The sequence below is a fragment of the Eublepharis macularius genome, chromosome 13, assembly GCF_028583425.1.
Source record: "Eublepharis macularius isolate TG4126 chromosome 13, MPM_Emac_v1.0, whole genome shotgun sequence".
In the NCBI taxonomy this organism is placed as follows: Eukaryota; Metazoa; Chordata; class Lepidosauria; order Squamata; family Eublepharidae; genus Eublepharis; species Eublepharis macularius.
In genome coordinates, this window is record NC_072802.1 from 58,485,549 (window position 1) to 58,503,209 (window position 17,661).

The 17,661-nt window shown below is 43.1% G+C and overlaps 1 protein-coding gene across 1 annotated transcript; it reads right to left on the reverse strand.

The window, feature by feature from the left end:
• Positions 1–1,979: 1,979 nt before the first annotated feature.
• On the reverse strand, positions 1,980–15,114 carry UFD1 (ubiquitin recognition factor in ER associated degradation 1). Its single transcript, XM_054997049.1, has 13 exons — positions 15,094–15,114; positions 14,801–14,938; positions 12,692–12,824; positions 11,775–11,807; positions 9,551–9,672; positions 8,355–8,485; positions 6,857–6,929; positions 6,510–6,578; positions 6,211–6,276; positions 5,400–5,447; positions 4,707–4,795; positions 3,044–3,125; positions 1,980–2,103 (listed from the first exon to the last, which is right to left on the reverse strand). Exons 2-13 carry the CDS (start codon positions 14,801–14,803, stop codon positions 2,029–2,031), a joined length of 924 nt encoding a protein of 307 aa, XP_054853024.1. The 5' UTR covers positions 14,804–14,938; positions 15,094–15,114; the 3' UTR covers positions 1,980–2,028.
• Positions 15,115–17,661: the final 2,547 nt, after the last annotated feature.

The following is a 17,661-nucleotide window of genomic DNA, read 5'->3' on the forward strand; positions in this document are numbered from 1 at the left end:
AGCCTTAACAACTTCAAGAGACACAATGACTGAGCAGGTGGCCTTTCCCAGCCTGAAGATGTGTCGATGGAGTAAGCGTCACTGCTGCTGAATTCCTGCTAGGCGCAGGAAGGGCCAAGCCCGAAGAGACACCCTTGGCCCTCTCAAACACCAGGAGCTACTTTCATGTAGTTTTGGAGGGTTTCTCTGGCTTTCTATGCCAGAGAGCTCAACTTTATACCAGTTCTGGTCATTTTCCATATTCAGGATCTCAAGGGGGAAAGAGCAGGCGTTCTGAGAAGACAGAGGCACCACAGAGCTTGAGTGATGATACGTTTGAAGGTGAACATGCACACAGTTGTCTTTCCCCTTGAGACCAGGTGTGCCCATCACCTGCCATGCTTTGGTGTTGACTCTTTAATAGGTTTCTGTGGCAGTACTCAAGAAAGACCACCTTGAGAAGTAGGAGAACAGAAGTCCATGTAGCATTTACATTCTCCGACTTTAAAGGCCACCATCTAATGTGTAGGAAAGGAAAAATCCATTCACACTGCCATACCATTCAAAAGAATTCCTTAGTACAAAACTTCATCTTGTCATTGAAAACTGGGTTGGGGACTAAAGCCTGGTTTAAACTAAGCTCTTGTTTTGTGCTTTATATATAGAAATGTTGCAAACATGTACAGGACACATAGATCTAAGTCATCTGTGGCTGAGTCAGGCATGGTGGGGCTAGGCGAGGGGGTTGAGAGAAGGACACAGCTCGAGTTGAACAAGCTGGCCCCCAGCCCACCAGTGAAGATACAATACATTTCTTCACATGCCCCCTTCAGTTTCAAACAGGCAGAAGTTTTCAATTTTATTTCTTCATCTTTTAATTATCCAATCTCTTCTACTGACTTCAGGGGGGAAAAAAACAACTTAGAAAAGATTTCTGACAGCAATCCCAGTTTCTTTTTTATTATGCAGTAGAACCAGTGGGGTATAGAGTGTTAGAAGGAATAGCAGCCTTCAGATAAGTTGAACTGAATCTAAAAGCTGTCATTTTACATTGTAGAGGAAACCAAAACAGAGTCTGGGGGAGGGGAATAAATATTATGTGTTATCCATGAAAGGAAGCAAACCATAGCTGAGCCATACACCATTAATTGTACACCAACAAGGGCACAGCTATCATGGGGCAACAAATCTATGTCTCAGATATACTGTTTCAGGCTACTCTTTATTTTTAAGCCCTGCTCTTAGAAATCTAGCATGACAGGGAGAAGGGTTTTAATTTAGCTTTCTCCCTGTTGAGCTAAGGATGCAGAAGGATTATGGAGGAGCACGTGATCACTTTAGCCCTGATAGCATCCTGAAGCAGTGAAGCTCAGGCTGAGGTGAGAGTTAGGCTTGTATTCAGGGGTGACCTGTTCGAAAGAAACTTCAAGTGTGAGCAGCAATGTTGGGCAGAGGAATCACCCTTCCCCAATCAAAGAAGCTAGGCAAGTGAAATTCCTTCAAGGATTCCCCTCCTTTGCAGGCTTGGTTAGAGCTTATATTGTCACTGCTTCACACTTGCTATATTTCTATACAGAGATTATATTTCAGTGGCCTGCCAGGTACAGTGTGCTTAACAGTGCCATAAAGACACAGGTCAAGAAGAGGATCTAGCAGGCAGGTTGCTTGCTTTCCCTCCACCCCACATAACTCACCTCCACATGTTAAAAAGGAGTGTTCAGTTGAGCCACAAGAATTCAAAGTGTGGAAACATCACAGACAAGAAAGTTGCCCTTCAGATGAACAATCGCAAGTCCACTGCCCTTAAGATGGACAACACTGTGTGGGCATCCTGCAGTCTACCAGAGAGAAGCCATCATCAGCTTAGACCTGCAGCTTAACATTTCCTCGGAAAAAGAAAACCAGCCCTGAACTGGAAAGTCCAATTTAAGATTCAAACCAGGCCAAAACTCTTAGGCGCAAGAGTGCCCCTTCTCTTAAGAAAGAAAACCTAACAGGTGAACAGTGCTGCAGGGCTACTTTATTGTCTCTCTGCCGAGGGATCCAGATTTAGGGCTTTCTTCCTTTCTTGCGCAATGACTGGCCTTCTCCAGAAAATGCAATGAAGCGACTTCCAGGTTCATCCTGAGAATGAGAGGAGGAAAATGGCTCTGATTAGCTAAGGCATCCCAGTGGCAAACTTCACAGCTGAGCACCTGCCACCAAGTGAGCAGAAAAAACCCACTTGCAGATGAGGTCAGGATTTCTGCAAACTCTGAAAATTTCTTAATTATGTAAGGGGGTGGTGGTCTTACAGTGCAATCCTAAGAATTATTATTCCAGTCTAAGCCCATTGATTTCAATGGGCTTAGACTGCAGTAACTCTTTTTAGGATTGCACTGTTAATTTAAAACAGAACAATCATTCCCAATGAAGCTGAGCTTGCTAATTGCCCTTGGAATACTGAGAGTAGATGAGAGTCAGTTAAAGATAGGAAACAGCCTACCCAAGTTCCTAAAAACTTAACAGTATCAGGAATTGGGGGTGGGATTGAGTGGGGGGGGCATTCCTACAGTTTATGCACCTGTGTGTGCAATTCCTCGTGGGCGCCCAAATTTGTTATCCACCGTTTATAAAATGCCTCACTGTATTGGCTTGTACTGTGTAATCTGCTTTGATTCTCAGTGAGAAAGGAGAAGATAGTTGAGAAATAAATACAACTTCTTGCCGCACGCAAGACCTTTCACAAATCAGATCTCATCTCCAGGGGTGTGCCCCGCAACCAAAGGCAGGGACTCCCAAATCCAGTAGATAAGTTTTCAGCCGATATGAAGCCGCAAACTGGAATGCAGTCTTTCAGCAAGATCTTCAGTGCTGTTTTAAATGCGTGCAAGATGAACTACCTAAGCCGAGTTCCAGTAGTTTCAGTAACATAACTGTGAATGTGAATAACTGTCAATGGTGTCCCTGACATCACAGCCGAAATTACCAGAAGAGTTCTGGCAGGACTGTAAGGCAGCTAACTTGTTAGCTAATTAGTTGCATGAAATTCCCCACTAAACTGTTGAAGCATAGTTTTACTCACTTCTTCCATTTTCTTGACCAGTGGCCGTGAATTTCTGATGAATGTGATCTTGCCGATTTTGAATTCGTAATTGGGTATTCCCCTGTAAAAAAAAAACCGAACCACTGAGTTTAGCCCCACTGTCTCTTTCTTGGAAATAAGGGGTTACAGATGAAATGCTAGTCTACAGATGAAATGCTGGTCTATCTTCCTATGATTATTCAAATGTCACCCTAGGCAGTCAAAAGGGTCAGTCTGTGTTTGTATTCAGTTGCAGAATCCATATTGTATTGCGTTTACAGTGGGGAAGCCTCAGCCACTGATGGGGTGACCTGCTGTAACAGTATGGAAAGTTCTTTGTGAACAGTCCAAATACTCAGGCGACAAAGCTCTGAAAATTCTTTGCAGTCCAACCTCTGCGAAGAATGGAATAGTGTCAGTTTGGCTGGGGTTAAAGCACAAGAGATAGGAATAACTGCAAGGAGTCCTAGTAAGTAGAGAAGGGGCACGGTGTAGGGAGATTGTCACAGAAATATGGATTAGAGCACATTATACTTAGCGATGCACATATATTCTAGTGAACTCTGTATGAACTTTACTGTAGTTTTTTCTAGCATGTTGTATAACTATACAGGTGCTACTTCATCTTTGACAACCAATTAAAAATAGTGGACAGTAGCAGGTAAATATTCTCTAATTGTTAGAATGGACCAGCGATGATCTGCTCACTTAAATTTTCCTGTCCTCTTTACCAATTTATAGTTCTTATCATGCAGCTGGACAGAGTGTCGTTTTATGGCTAGGTGGAATGTTACGTGATTGAAAATATGAATAATTACTTAAATCTCAAACCAATCATAGTTTATCTATGCTATCACATGAAAAAAGATCTTAGATTTCTGCATAAGATAACATATAAAAGTGCTAACCCAGATAGCAGATCAGGGTTTTGGTTGAAAGAAATCTCATTAAGATCTAGGTGAGAAATTTGTAATGTATGTTATGGGAACTTCGATGCATTTTTTATAGCAAATCTGATTGATTTAAACTTAGGGTTAATTGAGAAATGTTAGGAGACTTAATTCTTGTTGTCTTCATCTGTTCTATATTCATAGGTTTTATCTTAATGATCATTTATATTTTGATATCTTGCTTTATTAAAAAACTAGAGTTTATTTTAATAAAAGAAATCATTAAACTCTTAAGAGGAGTCTTTGTGTCTTGGTGGGGAGAGTATGCAAGAAAAGATTAGAAAGCTGGGCTTCTAGACTGGAGAAAGAACTGGGCATAAGTCAGTTAAGTCCAGACTCTAGCTGCTTTCATACACGTCAGATAATACACTTTCAATGCACTTTAGCAATTGTTTGCAACTGGATTTTCCTGCGTGAAACAAAGGAATACTTCATGGGTTGCCATGCGTCAGTTGCAACTCAATTGCAACTCAACAACATCCTTTACCTTTACAATGAATCAACCATCAGGTTTGGGATGCAAGAGCTCAGATTTGGGGTGGACCTGGCAGTCTAGGAAGACCGACAAAGGGATCTGTAGGCACCAGCAGCAATACAACTGGAGCTCCACATGAGCTCGTCATTCATCTACCATAAACACCATAGTGGCCAAGCAAGACAATTTGAGAAATTGTGCTAGGAGAACACATGGCATATGGGTAAGGCAAACTGACCTTCGAATATCTCCAGGTTTAATTGGGGAAGGACTTGGTTCAACACCTTTCTTTTTCCCATCCAGCCTGTTCCCAGATCCTGAAAAGGCCTAGAAGAAGAGAAATCATCTGGAATCATCATGAAGCCATAGTTTCTGTTACACCGACACTACGGGACAGAATATACCAAAGGGGCACTCTGTATCCCATTGAAGTTAATAACAATTCTCTCACCTTACGACATACAGGAGATGGCAAATGTTCTTTAAAGGCGTTCGAAAGATAAATTAAAGGTTTAGATCACGTCTGATTGGCACCACCCAATCCTATGTATGTTTATTGGGAAGCAAGTCTTACTAAGCTTGACAGGTTTTGCTTCTAAGGAACAGCGCATAAGACTGCCCCCTTCATGTGTTTTACCATCCCTTTTTGACCCCTTCAGTTATTTTTTACTTATATGAAAATGAGTTATTTTTTACATATATATAATCAGCAACTTGTTAGCAGCATGAGTCTACATCACACCATTCCAGCTCTCCCTTGCTGGCAGCACATTTGCTTGATCGACTACATATCCTCCTTGTTCCCAAATCTAGTCTGATTCTATCAAGGGAAACCAGCAGAGGAATTTTCCAGATGCCCCTTTCGTTAGAAAAAAGGAGATAGCCCCAGATGCCTGTGAGCCATCCATAATCAGTCACGAAAGGGACTTACACGGAATCCCAGGTCACTCACATAACCACTGTGGTCTGCTTCAGTATCCTGCAAAGCAAAAGAATAAAGAGCATCATTTTATAATGATGCCACAGCAATATGCAATAAAGCACTAAAAAAAAGTATAAACATTGCAAGGTGTTTTTTTTAACATTTTAAATGTTTCGAGGGCAGCTTTCAATCCTATGCATGTTTACTCAGAAGTAAAATCGAAGAGTGGCACCTTTAAGACTAACCAACTTTACTGTAGCATAAGCTTTCTTAAAGGTGCTACTGGACTCTTTGATTTTGCTACTACAGACTAACACAGCTAACTCCTCTGGATCTTACTCAGAAGTAAATCCTACTTATTTTAAGATAAGTGTGCATAGGACTGCAGCCTTAGAAAGCCAAGCAAGAGACACGGGTAGGTCAATCAAGACAGTGACCTGCAATGAGCACATAATTCATCACCCAGATCGGTCCATTCAAGAGAGAGGTCTTATCAATGGCTATTTGTGAGGCAAACTATATGAGATCTCCATGTTCAAAGGAACTGTAGCACTGGAAGCCAGCTACTGGGGGACAACTGCAGGGACTTTAGCCTTTGTGCCTCACATGTAAGCCTTCAAGGGGCTTTTGTCTGACTACGATAGGAACCAGATTGCTGAGACTGGTCTAATCCAGCAGGGACCTTATGTACTTCTCTGTCAAGAGCATCCACTGCTTCTTTGCAAGGGTCTTTTTTTTTTTTAAGGGTGGGGTGTGATTGTAGAAGGATTGTGATATCCAAAAATGCAAACAGCAGAGAGTACATCAGAAGGTAACTTACAGTGGTTTCCTCGTGGTGCGCCTGTCGTTCTGGTTCCTTGTAACCCAAAGGTGCATCAAAATCTACCTGTTATGAGTGAAGTTTGATAAAAAGGTTATAATCAGGTAACTTGACACATCGTAGCCCAGAATGTGCTGCCTCCCTTTTGTCCCCTCTCAGACCATTTCAGGGAGAGCCAATGTGGTATAATCGGCAGTGTTGGAATCAGATCTGGAGATTCAGATCCCCACTCAGTCACAGAGCATGCGGGGCAACTGTTGGCCTACAGCGGATTGTTTAAATGGCAGCCTCCAACTTACATTCATGTCGCACTCTATGATGGACACAGCTTTGTCAGGTTTAGTCTCCATTACTCGAAGCTCATAGATCTGAAAGAGCAGGCACCAATCAGTATTCCTTTCACAACCTTAGAATTCTTACATGTGCTTTTCACACACATTCCACGTCCCAAACTCTTTGATTACAGCTGACTGATCCACCCTCAGTTAATATCTCTGACAGCCCATCCTGCAATATCCAGCAGGCAGCTTTAAATCTCTTCTTAGAATACATCATGGGCACATGTGAAACTAATTTCCAAATCAGAGTTGCTAATGATCCCCTCCGGGGTGTGCAGATTTCATTGTCCCATGCTTTAAAACTACACCTTCTCATTGTAGTTGATGGCGATGACGTCTCCGGTGGTTAGGCAAGCAAAATTTCTCAGAGCATTTTCCAATCTTGAGAGGAGGTTAAGTTGGAATGTGATTTTATTTAGAACAAAGAGGACACAGCTGGACCAAGGCCGCTTTTTCTCAATTGTCTGGCCAGGATTCTATACCATGTCAGAGACAGCTGCATAACAACCCCCCTAAGACACACCAATACTAATCATTACTAAAAATATATATACAAAAGTGTTTCTTACATGTTTATTTCAATTATTTTACTTTTCCCTGCCTCCATTTCTTTTCTTACTTGGACATTCCTGCTTATTGAGTCCCGTCTTTCTTCTGTGTTCTATGGAGGTATGAGCAGTGGTTGGTAATGTAGGCTCTTTGCAAAAATTCATAATTTTTAATTAAAAGAGGGTTGAAACTGCAAGGGCTTGTGTTGAAGGGGAAAGATTAAACATGGCTAAAAACATATAAAGTTGTTTAAAAATAAATGTTATCTTCTTTCAGTCTGTGCTCAAAATTTTATTAAAAGTACTTTGCCTTCATGTTGTAATATTCAGGCTCCTTCAAAAGTAACCACTGAAAGCAAGTTGTAGAGCTATGAGGGGCTCTGAATTCTTCAGTACTTTGGTAGCCTCTGCAGCAGTCCCAGAAGTTGGCAACCTAGCAAATTGCTAATTGTAGCACAAGCCTATTGCAATTCTGTCTGTAGGTACTAGGGCCCACCAAGATCTTTTATCCTTTCAGCAGGACTGTAAGAAGGAGACGTTCTGCCAGGCATATATGGTTGAGGCTGGCCTTATATCCATCTAGCAAGCCTCCCTACCAGTCTCCTAGGGGCTGTTATAGTTGTCCCCACCCAGGAATCAAAGTGTGACCTAAATGGCTGTTTCCACTTTCCTCCTGTCCCCTTAAGAGCTCCCTCCCTCAATGCACTATTGGCAGAGGTGGTTGGTATGGACTTGGGTTTCGCATTTTATCGTCAGATTTTACTGTATTTTACAATTGCTCAGTTTCTTATGTTTTAATTATAATTGAAATTATATCCTGTTGTAATCCGCCCTGAGCCTGCTTGCGTGGAGGGACGGCTAAAAGTTCAATAAATGAATGGATGCTCTCGAAGCAGGAACTCCTATTGCAAAAATAAGTAGCCAATCAGGTGCACTTTCATCACTCAGGAGGAGGAGCCTACGGAACAGGTGCAGCTTGCTACAACATCTGAAGTGGGCAAACTATGGTTACTCCAACCAGGAATTGCGTCCAACCATGGTTTGCTAAATCAACTTCAGACTAATTCAGTGTTTCCCCAATGGAATAAAAACAGTGGCCTGTTTTTTGGGTTTTTTTACCATTTCCTTTTTAAATATCCAAACACTGATGGAAAGAGTTAATTCTACCTTCATCCCCGCAATGAGATAAGGGGAAAAAAACCCTGCAAGAGCTCAAAGCCCTTCCGCTGCTTCCCCTGAGATAGAACCAAAAGGATACACTGCTTTGGGGTTGGTGATGTCGAGGAAATCGGGACTCTGCGGCTGAAATTTTGAGTAAGTAGCCACCTGGAGATTAACACTCTCCACCTGCACCAGGCCTCCTTCCTCCAGAAGCAAGTTCTGCATCATCTGTGAAAAAGAAACAATGAAGTGCTCCTTTGGGATGCTGAATCGGAACCAAGAGGAAACGTGCCCTTGAAACAGACTTTCTGAATGCTTTAACTCCAGAGATGCAAATCAGAAGCACATAAGGATCGTTACTTTATTCAAAGAGTTACTTAAGGATGCAATTAGATGCAGAAGCCTAGCTACACATCATGGAAAGAATGCTGAACGCATCTCCAACAATAGGCAGGAAAAAAGCTGTAGGGTATAGGGAATCACAGACACACTGGGGAGGAGAGGCCAGGTTTACTGCCTTGGAAAGCAATGGGCAGTAGACCTGTGGTCCAGGGGGGCTGGGAGGTCAGGTCTACCTCCCTTTGAATTCCAGGGCAGTAGACATGTTGTTTCTCTCAGCCTACCATTTATGTCCCTTTACCTCTCTCCTTAGCAGCTAATTGTCCCTGACTTCCTGGCGGATCAGACCGATGGTCCATCCAGTATTATAACAACCAATAAAATGACCCTAGAAGGCCTATAAGCAGGATATAGAGGCCACAACATCTCCTTATTGCTATCCCAGCACTGATATTCAAAGATTAACTACTTCTGACATGGGATAATTCATTTAGTAATAAATTGCCGGGATCATCTGAGATTTTAAAACAGCCCTGCTCAACGTAAGAGCAGAATGCAACGGGGGCATATTTTACCACCTGATGGGAGTTCTATGAATCCCTGATTAAGAACACAGCAAACTGATTAGTCATCATGACGTAAACAAGGAAAACAGCCAATGGAAAGAGAATGCGGTTATTGTGTGTTGCAATGTATGCTAGAATCTGAGGGGCATTAACAGGGAGGCTTGGCTTACACCATCTGATTTACTCTAACAGACAGGCAGAGTGGCTGTTTAACTTACATGGAAATTTCCAGGTAGGTCAATGCCCTAGACGGCCACTGGGGACAACGAACAAGCATAACACAGCTCTAGCAACTCCGCCGAATGCCTCAATGAACAGATCCGGCATAAGGCAGCTTCATACACTTTTGTGAATTGTGCGCACCCATGATTTAAAAGCATCTACTTACCCAGTGTGGAAGGTAACAAATGCCCTCATCAGCCACAAATTCAAGAACCCCACAGTGGGTCATTCGGTCTGAGTTTTTATTAGTCAGTTTAAACAACATAGGATAGGTGATATTAAGCCGGCCTAAGTGAAAACAGAAGGGGAAAAAACAGGTTGTGATATTTCCAAATAAGATTATTTCTGAAGGACTCTGAGAATGGGACTGAGGCTGAGATCCTGTGCTTGCTTACTTAGGAGCTAGCCCCACTGAGTGTGCATTGAATCCGACTGCAGATAAGAAAGGAGAAGACCACCCTTTGAGAACTCCTAGGCCAGAGCTGTGGATCAAATGCAGAAAAGGGTCTCCTGTACAGCACACCGCTTGAGTAATCTGAAGTTAAACTGTCAAGTACTTTCCCACAGATCCTCCAATGAGCAAAGCAGGGGAGGAAAGAAATGCAATTGATTTGTATTCTTATTGTTTTCTTGATAGTTTAACAAACTAGAGCATATGGGGTTGGAATGTGCCCAACTGAGACGTAAATTGCTTTAAGGAACTAGCTTATAAAAAGAAATCAGTAGATCTCAGCTGGACAGAAGAGCAACTGTTTTTGGAGGGTCAGGGTCTCCTTTGCTCCTACTGTCACTGGGCAACCCGAGAGCCCAGCAATATCCTAACTGATTTTACTGCAGTTTTCTTCCAAGTTAGCCTGCAGCCTTAGGCACGCTAACAGTCCATTCTAAGCAGCAGAGTTACGCCCTCTTAAGCCCATTGACATCAATGGGCTCAGAAAGGTGTAAAGATGCTCAGAATGGCACTGTAAATCCACTACTTCAAGCACAGCTACTTGGAAGGAAGTCACCTAAATCATTAGGAGTTACTTCCAAGCAGGGCTTTTTTTCTGGGAAAAGAGGTGGTGGAACTCAGTGGGTTGCCCTCGGAGAAAATGGTCACATGGCTGGTGGCCCCGCCCCCTGATCTCCAGACAGAGGGGAATTTAGATTGCCCTCCGCGCTGTGGCCACGGCGCATAGGGCAATCTAAACTCCCCTCTCTCTGGAGATCAGGGGGCGGGGCCACCAGCCATGTGATCATTTTCAAGAGGTTCCGGAACTCCGTTCCACCGCGTTCCTGCTGAAAAAAAGCCCTGCTTCCAAGTAAATATAGTTCAACCAGTTATCTGGCTGCAGTTCTTCACTGTGCTGATTCCTAAATAAGTCTACTGTTCATCATAATATAGTTTGATTTAGAGAGAATGAAACACTATTTTTCCCCATATTGAATAATGTTAACTACTTCAGTGTTCACAGTGCTTCGCTTACATTATATTGTGATCCTTACAACAACTTCCAAGATAAGATTATTTTCCCCATAATGGGACGGGCAGTCAGCTGAGGATGCCTAATGATACTTTGTGAGCTTACGGCAAAGGTGTGATTCGAACCTGGGACTTCCTGATTTGTAGCCCACATGAGATTCTATGCAAGAGTTTCAGTAGACTTAGATTGCACAGAATTGTACTCTCAATTTCTTAGCCAGCAGGGTCATTTCTAAGTTAAAAAACAACAGAGGGTAATTAAGAAAAAAAGAGCCTCCCAAAGAATAGTAACCGCCAACACCACAGAATTAACTTCCTCTGTTAAAATTACAGCAATAAAGAAACTAGGAGAGATGCTGGTTTACTCGTCAATATGCAAACTAGCAAGTTCAAGGATGGTTGCCTAGCCTATTATATACATGAGCCGATTAAGGAAAACAAATCATGCTTGTGATGGTTAATAAGTCAGAAATTTAGTCAGTGTGGTATAGTGGTTAGAGTGACTAGGATCTGAGAATCGCTGGTTCAGATCTCCGCTCTGCCATGGAAGCTTACTGGGTGAGCTTGGGCCACACACTCTCAGCCTAATCTACTTTGCAAGGTTGTTGTGACAATAAAACAGAACAATGAAAGCTGCTTTGGCTTCCCATTGGGGTGAAAGATAGGGTATAAATAATAATAACAACTGTGCTTATTTACTGCTCTTCTAGACAGATTAGTGCCCCGTTCAGAGTAGTGAACAAGGTCAGTGTTGTTACTATCCCCACAATACAGCTGGGGAGCTGGGCTGAGAAGCGCAGCTTACCCAAGGCCACCTATTGAACTCATGGCAGAAGAGGGCTTCGAAACAGCAGAGTGCTAATTTGCAGCCCGACCACTTAACCACTATACTACAGCAACTTTGTAAATAAATCAAGAAGTTACTCACTGAGTTGATCCAAAGCAGAAGGTGGCATAATTACTGTGGAAAGAAACAAGACAGTTACAGTAAGACTAGGTACACCATGACAAATAAAAGAATACAGAAGATCTGAGCACGTACTGTCATAGTTTGCATGCAGACGATGTATTACAGAGCTTAGAGCTGAACTACAGGAACTGCTGCTTATAAAAAGCACAGGGTTGCCGTCAAAAGTGGCATCTACGTGTCAGGGTTCCCCTCTCTGTAACGTGTAGTGAAACTTAACACAGCGCAATGACATCATTACGTTGAACGGTTTCCCTGCTACCAAATCTCCTCGGTTCATTCCTAAAACGATGTGTCTGTTTTTACCCCATCCTTGGTTCATTCCTAAAATGACGTGTCTGTTTTTACCCCACCTCTCCCACCTTCTCTCCTCCCTCCACTGCCTCTTCTTCCATTCTCATGCATTCAAACAGCAATTCTCCTCTGCCCACATTCCAAGCCAAGCTGCTGCTGCCCATTCACAAGTTTTCCTTGTCAGATTGACAGTGCGCACGCATATCATCGAAAGTCCTATTCTTCTTCCCTTTTAAATTCCCATCATGAAGTTGGAAAAAGTGGAGCAGAAATCAAGACCCTCGCTTAAACTGCAACTGAACTGCTGATAACTATTCTTCCTACAGAATAACAAGCAGCTCATAGGGCAATCCAAAGCAGAGAGACACCTTTCCAAGCTCATTGACTACAGTGGGCTCAAACTCCACTTAGGATTGCACTATCAGTCTTCAAACAACTATATTGATAAGATCTCCCTACACCGAATAGGCCGTGTGCTGGAAAAATTCCAGGATCATACACCACGTTTGTTTCAAGCACGACTCCAAATCACCCACCACCGTTTTGCTATCATGAGAGTATTATTGAAAATAAACAGCACATACTCTTCCCGCCTTTCTCCACATCTGACCTGTCATTAGGTCCGGCGAGCATGGACACCGAGAAGCAGCGGTACTGCGTTGAGAAGCGGTTCTGGAAAACCCGGGGGATTGGATGATCAAACATATTGAACGAAAACTGGAGAGAGAGGAGAAGAAGAACACGTTAGAAGAGGCTGCACAAAATACCAAGATATATTTAGATCTGGAGGAGTTAGCCCTTTTAGTCTGTAGTTGCAAAACAGTAAAAAGTCCACCTTTAAGACTAACTAACTTTACCGAGGTATATGCTTTCGAGAACCACAGTTCTCGTTGTCAGATGCACAGTTCTCTTCGTGCATCTGATGAAGAGAACTGTGGTTCTTGAAAGCTTATGCCTCAATAAAGTTGGTTAGTCTTAAAAGTGCTACTGGACTTTTTACCAAGATGTATTTAGGAAGCACAGGCAAGCTACTGTTTAACACAAAACAGCTTACACCAATCATTTTCACACAATTTGGATAACAGACATGATGAACCGGTCGCTGATCTGTGAATTTATTCCTCCATTAGATGCCACAGCAGCAGTTTCCAAGCGAATGACTAGTTCAGAGGGCTAGAAAACTAGGACAGATTGAGCATCTTTAGCCCACCTTGTCACTGGATTTCAGAGGAACATATACAGAATGCCCCAATTTTGTTTTCACAACAACCTGGTGAGGTAGGGCCAAGCTCAAGCTCTCCCATTGATCTTCATGGCAAAGTGGGGATTTTATATTTCTAAGCATTATCAATTCCCTTGAAAAAACCTGGTGTGGTGTAATGGCTATATTCTAGACTCTGGCCAATTTAAAATCTTCACTCAGTCCTGAAGTTGCTATGTGACTTTGACCCAGTCTATTCTTCGGTGAATAGCCCCAAATGCGAAAGGAGAAATGAAATACATACAAAAAAACCCCGGCCTTGTCTTGGGCTATCTTTCAGTCTAATCTAACTCCCAGTAGGATTGCCAGCCTCTATGTAGTGCCTGGAGATCTCCAAGAATTGCAATTGATCTCCAGGACACAGGGATCTCTGGAAAAACAGCTGTTTTAGAGGATGGACTCTATGGTATTATATCCTGCTGAGGTCCCCCCTCCCCAAACACCATCCTCACCAGACTCCACCCCTAAAATCTCCAGGAATTTCCCAACCTGGAGCTAGCAACTCTATCCCAGGGTTGTCGTAAGTATGAGGAAGGGGGCTTTGTATGCCCTAACCTTGAGCTCCTTGGGGAAAAGGTGGAATTACAAAGTGATAGCAAGTGAGCCAGCATCATGTAATGTCACTTAAGTCCGACAGTAACCTGTCACTTAAGTCTGATAGCGCAATCCTAAGCAAAGTTACTGCAGTCAAAGCCCATTGATTTCAATGAGCTTAGACTGGAGTAACTTTGCTTAGAAGTGCACTGTGAGAGATCCAAGTTCAAGCTCCCAGTCTGCCATGAAAGCTCACTGGGTAATCTTGGGCCAGTCACTCCCTCTTACCAAATCTATCATGTAGAATTTTTTTTTTTAATTTTCCTGACGGACTAACCCTGCTACACGCATACAACTACCCCACAGGGTTGTTGTAGAGATAATACAGAGGAAGGGAGACCTGTGCTGCTCTGAGTTCCTTGGGCTAGTGATAAAAATGCACTGGACAATTAGCAGATGAAGTTTTTCCATAGCATGGAATTAAGCACAGTCCCTTACTAGCTACCACAGCACATCAAACTGCCATTAAAGGTCAGGCCCCCTTAAGGTTGCCAACCTCCAGGTGGTAGCTGGAGATCTCCCAGAATCATAACTGGTCTCCAGTCCAGACCATAGAGAGCAGTTCCCCTGAAGAAAATGGCAGCTTTGGAGGGTGGACTGTTTGGCATGATAACCTGCTGAGCTCCTACCTCTCTCCAAATCCCGCCCACCCCCGGCTCGACCCCCATATTCTCCAAAAATTTCCCAATCCAGAGTTGGCAACCCTAAATTCCCTACTGACTTTGGGCAAACTTGTCTGCATTCCTACCCTTAGGTAGAGCTTCCCTTGGAACCAGTATGACACTGCATTTTCTCCTTCATTATACCCCCCTCTTTAAAAAGCCCAAGACGCCTTTACCATGGTAGCGTTGGCTGCTGTTTCTTCTTCTTCTTCTTTCTCTTCTCCTCACTTTTGCCAGGCCTCCCCCCGCTCAGCCCTTAACAAGCTCCAACAACTGCTTTCTCCAGGAACCGACAGGAAGCCTCGTTGTTGTCACTAAGGGAAATAGAACATGGGTAAGGAGGCGTTCCTCAGCCTATCCCCCGCCAGGGTGAACTTACTGCTTCTCTTTCCCCTCGATATATTGTTTTTAAAGGATAATTGTCATTAGTTGAAAATCAGGGGCTCTAGGAAGCATCTCAGTTATATACCTGGAATATGTTTTTTTAAGTGCAAAAGTCGTAGAGACTCACCCTCCCTGTAGAAACTACATTTCCCAGAATGCAGCGAGAGAGTTTTTTTAAACTTCCACCTCCGCGTGCTCTAGAACTAGAGAAAGGGTAGAGATCCGGCAACGATGCACAAGCCTAAAGTGCTGGTTACAAAATGGAAAGCCGGCTTGTTGATTTATGTGCTTGACTCTCTAGGCCTTGGTAGCTCTATGATGAAGCACAGACTCTGTGCTTGACTCTCTAGGCCTTGGTAGCTCTATGATGAAAGGTCTTTGGATGTTGCAAGAGAATTTTTTTTAACTGGGAGTTCCAATGAGGAGTGCAACTTTTTCCCCTTTTATTTCTATTGGCATTTGTAGTCTAAAATTTTAAATCTGTGCACACTTGGATTTATATTCACAATTACATTGTTTGTTGCAATATCTTTGAAATTGACTGTACTCTCATACCGTGTACTTCTGTGTAAACTATAGCACTATAGTAAGTACAATCCTATTGGATAGCTTCTGTGTTGTTTACTATTTACTGTTTCAGGTTGAGAATTGCTTAGGCTCTGTGTCGGCATTGTTTCAGCTCTGTATTAGAATTCTTTATGCTCTATTGGTTTGCTGCTTGCTTTCAAATCCTTGCACATTTCCCTTTTATACCCTATTACTTTGGTTCTTGAATGTCCCTGCTGTGTAGATTCAGGAGGGTAGCGGAACTGGCGAAGGGAGTTTATACCCTGGAAATCTTGTTGGTCATTAAGGTGTTAATGGTCCCGAATCTTGCTCTTCAACTGTGTAATCCACCTTGAGTCTGTGAAAAAGATGACTATACATAAAATAAATCAAAAAGAGTCCAGTAGCACCTTTAAGACTAACCAATTTTATTTTAGCATAAGCTTTCGAGAATCAAGTTCTCTTCTTCAGATGCCTGATACAGAGACTGGTCAAACACAGAAGAGCAGAGGGAAGAGGCAATTAGGAGGGGAGGGGGAGGGAGCAATCAAAACATTCCTTTGCTAGTATATGTAAACATCTCCTTTTGGTGTGTGTATCAGTTGGCTTCAAAGGAGTTTGCCCTGTTAGTTTGTAGAAGCCAAACAGCTAGACCAGCCTTACGGAATATTATCCTGGACAAAACCACAGCACACCTCGCCACTGAACTTTGTCACTTCGTACTCACAATTACTTCGAATTTGGTGACAACTTATATCTACAGATTAATGGCACAGCCATGGGCACACGCATGGCACCACAATATGCTAACATATTCATGGCGGACTTGGAACAACGCTTCCTCAGCTCCCATCCACTGGAACCACTACTATACTTAAGATTCCCAGCTCAAACCCATCCAACGTATCATCAGTGAGCTACAACCCATCCTGGAAAATGATACCTCTCTCTCAGAAGCCCTGGGTGGAAGACCTTTCCTTGCCTACAGACAGCCCCCCAACCTTAAACGACTTCTCACTCACAACCATGAATCGGCCAGCAGAGTCACCAGCACAGGTACCAGGCCCTGCAACAGACCCAGATGCCAGCTCTGCCCCTATATCGACCCAGGGAATACAATTACAGGACCCAATGGCATCAACTACACTGTCTCTGGCTCTTACAGCTGCTCATCCTCCAATCTGATATATGCCCTCGTGCCAACAATGTCCTTCTGCTCTGTACATTGGACAAACCAGCCAACCTCTACGCAAAAGAATAAATGGACACAAATCTGACATTAGAAATGGAAACGTCCAGAAACCAGTGGGAGAACACTTCAACCTACCAGGACATTCCATCAAAGACTTAAAGGTCGCTGTAGTTCAACAGAAACCTTTCAAAAACAAAATCCAACGGGAGGCTGCTGAACTGGAATTCATATGCAAATTTGACTCTGTCAAGCTGGGACTGAATAGGGACTATGAATGGTTATCACATTACCACAGGTAACAGATTTCCTTTACAGAGGTGGGGTCTGGGGGAGCTCAGTGGTACCTGGCGTGGGCTTTCGGGAACCACAGATCTCTTTGTCAGATGCATCTGGCAGGGAGAGCTGTGGTTATCGAAGGCCCATACTGCATTGGAATTGGATGGTCTAGCTGTTTGGCTTCTACAAACTAACAGGGCAAACTCCTTTGAAGCCAACTGATACACACACCAAAAGGAGATGTTTACATATACTAGCAAAGGAATGTTTTGATTGCTCCCTCCCCCTCCCCTCCTAATTGCCTCTTCCCTCTGCTCTTCTGTGTTTGACCAGTCTCTGTATCAGGCATCTGAAGAAGAGAACTTGATTCTCGAAAGCTTATGCTAAAATAAAATTGGTTAGTCTTAAAGGTGCTACTGGACTCTTTTTGATTTTGCTACCACAGACTAACACGGCTAACTTCTCTGCATAAAATAAATATTTCACTTTGAGTCTCGGTGAGAAAGACGGACTATAAATAAAGCAAATAAAAATTGAACCGAATACTTTATTCGAGTTTGCGCGTTAATTCCTTTGCGATTTCATCACTCGAGTCTCGCGCATGGAAGATTCCACTGCGATGAGGAACCTGAACTTCTC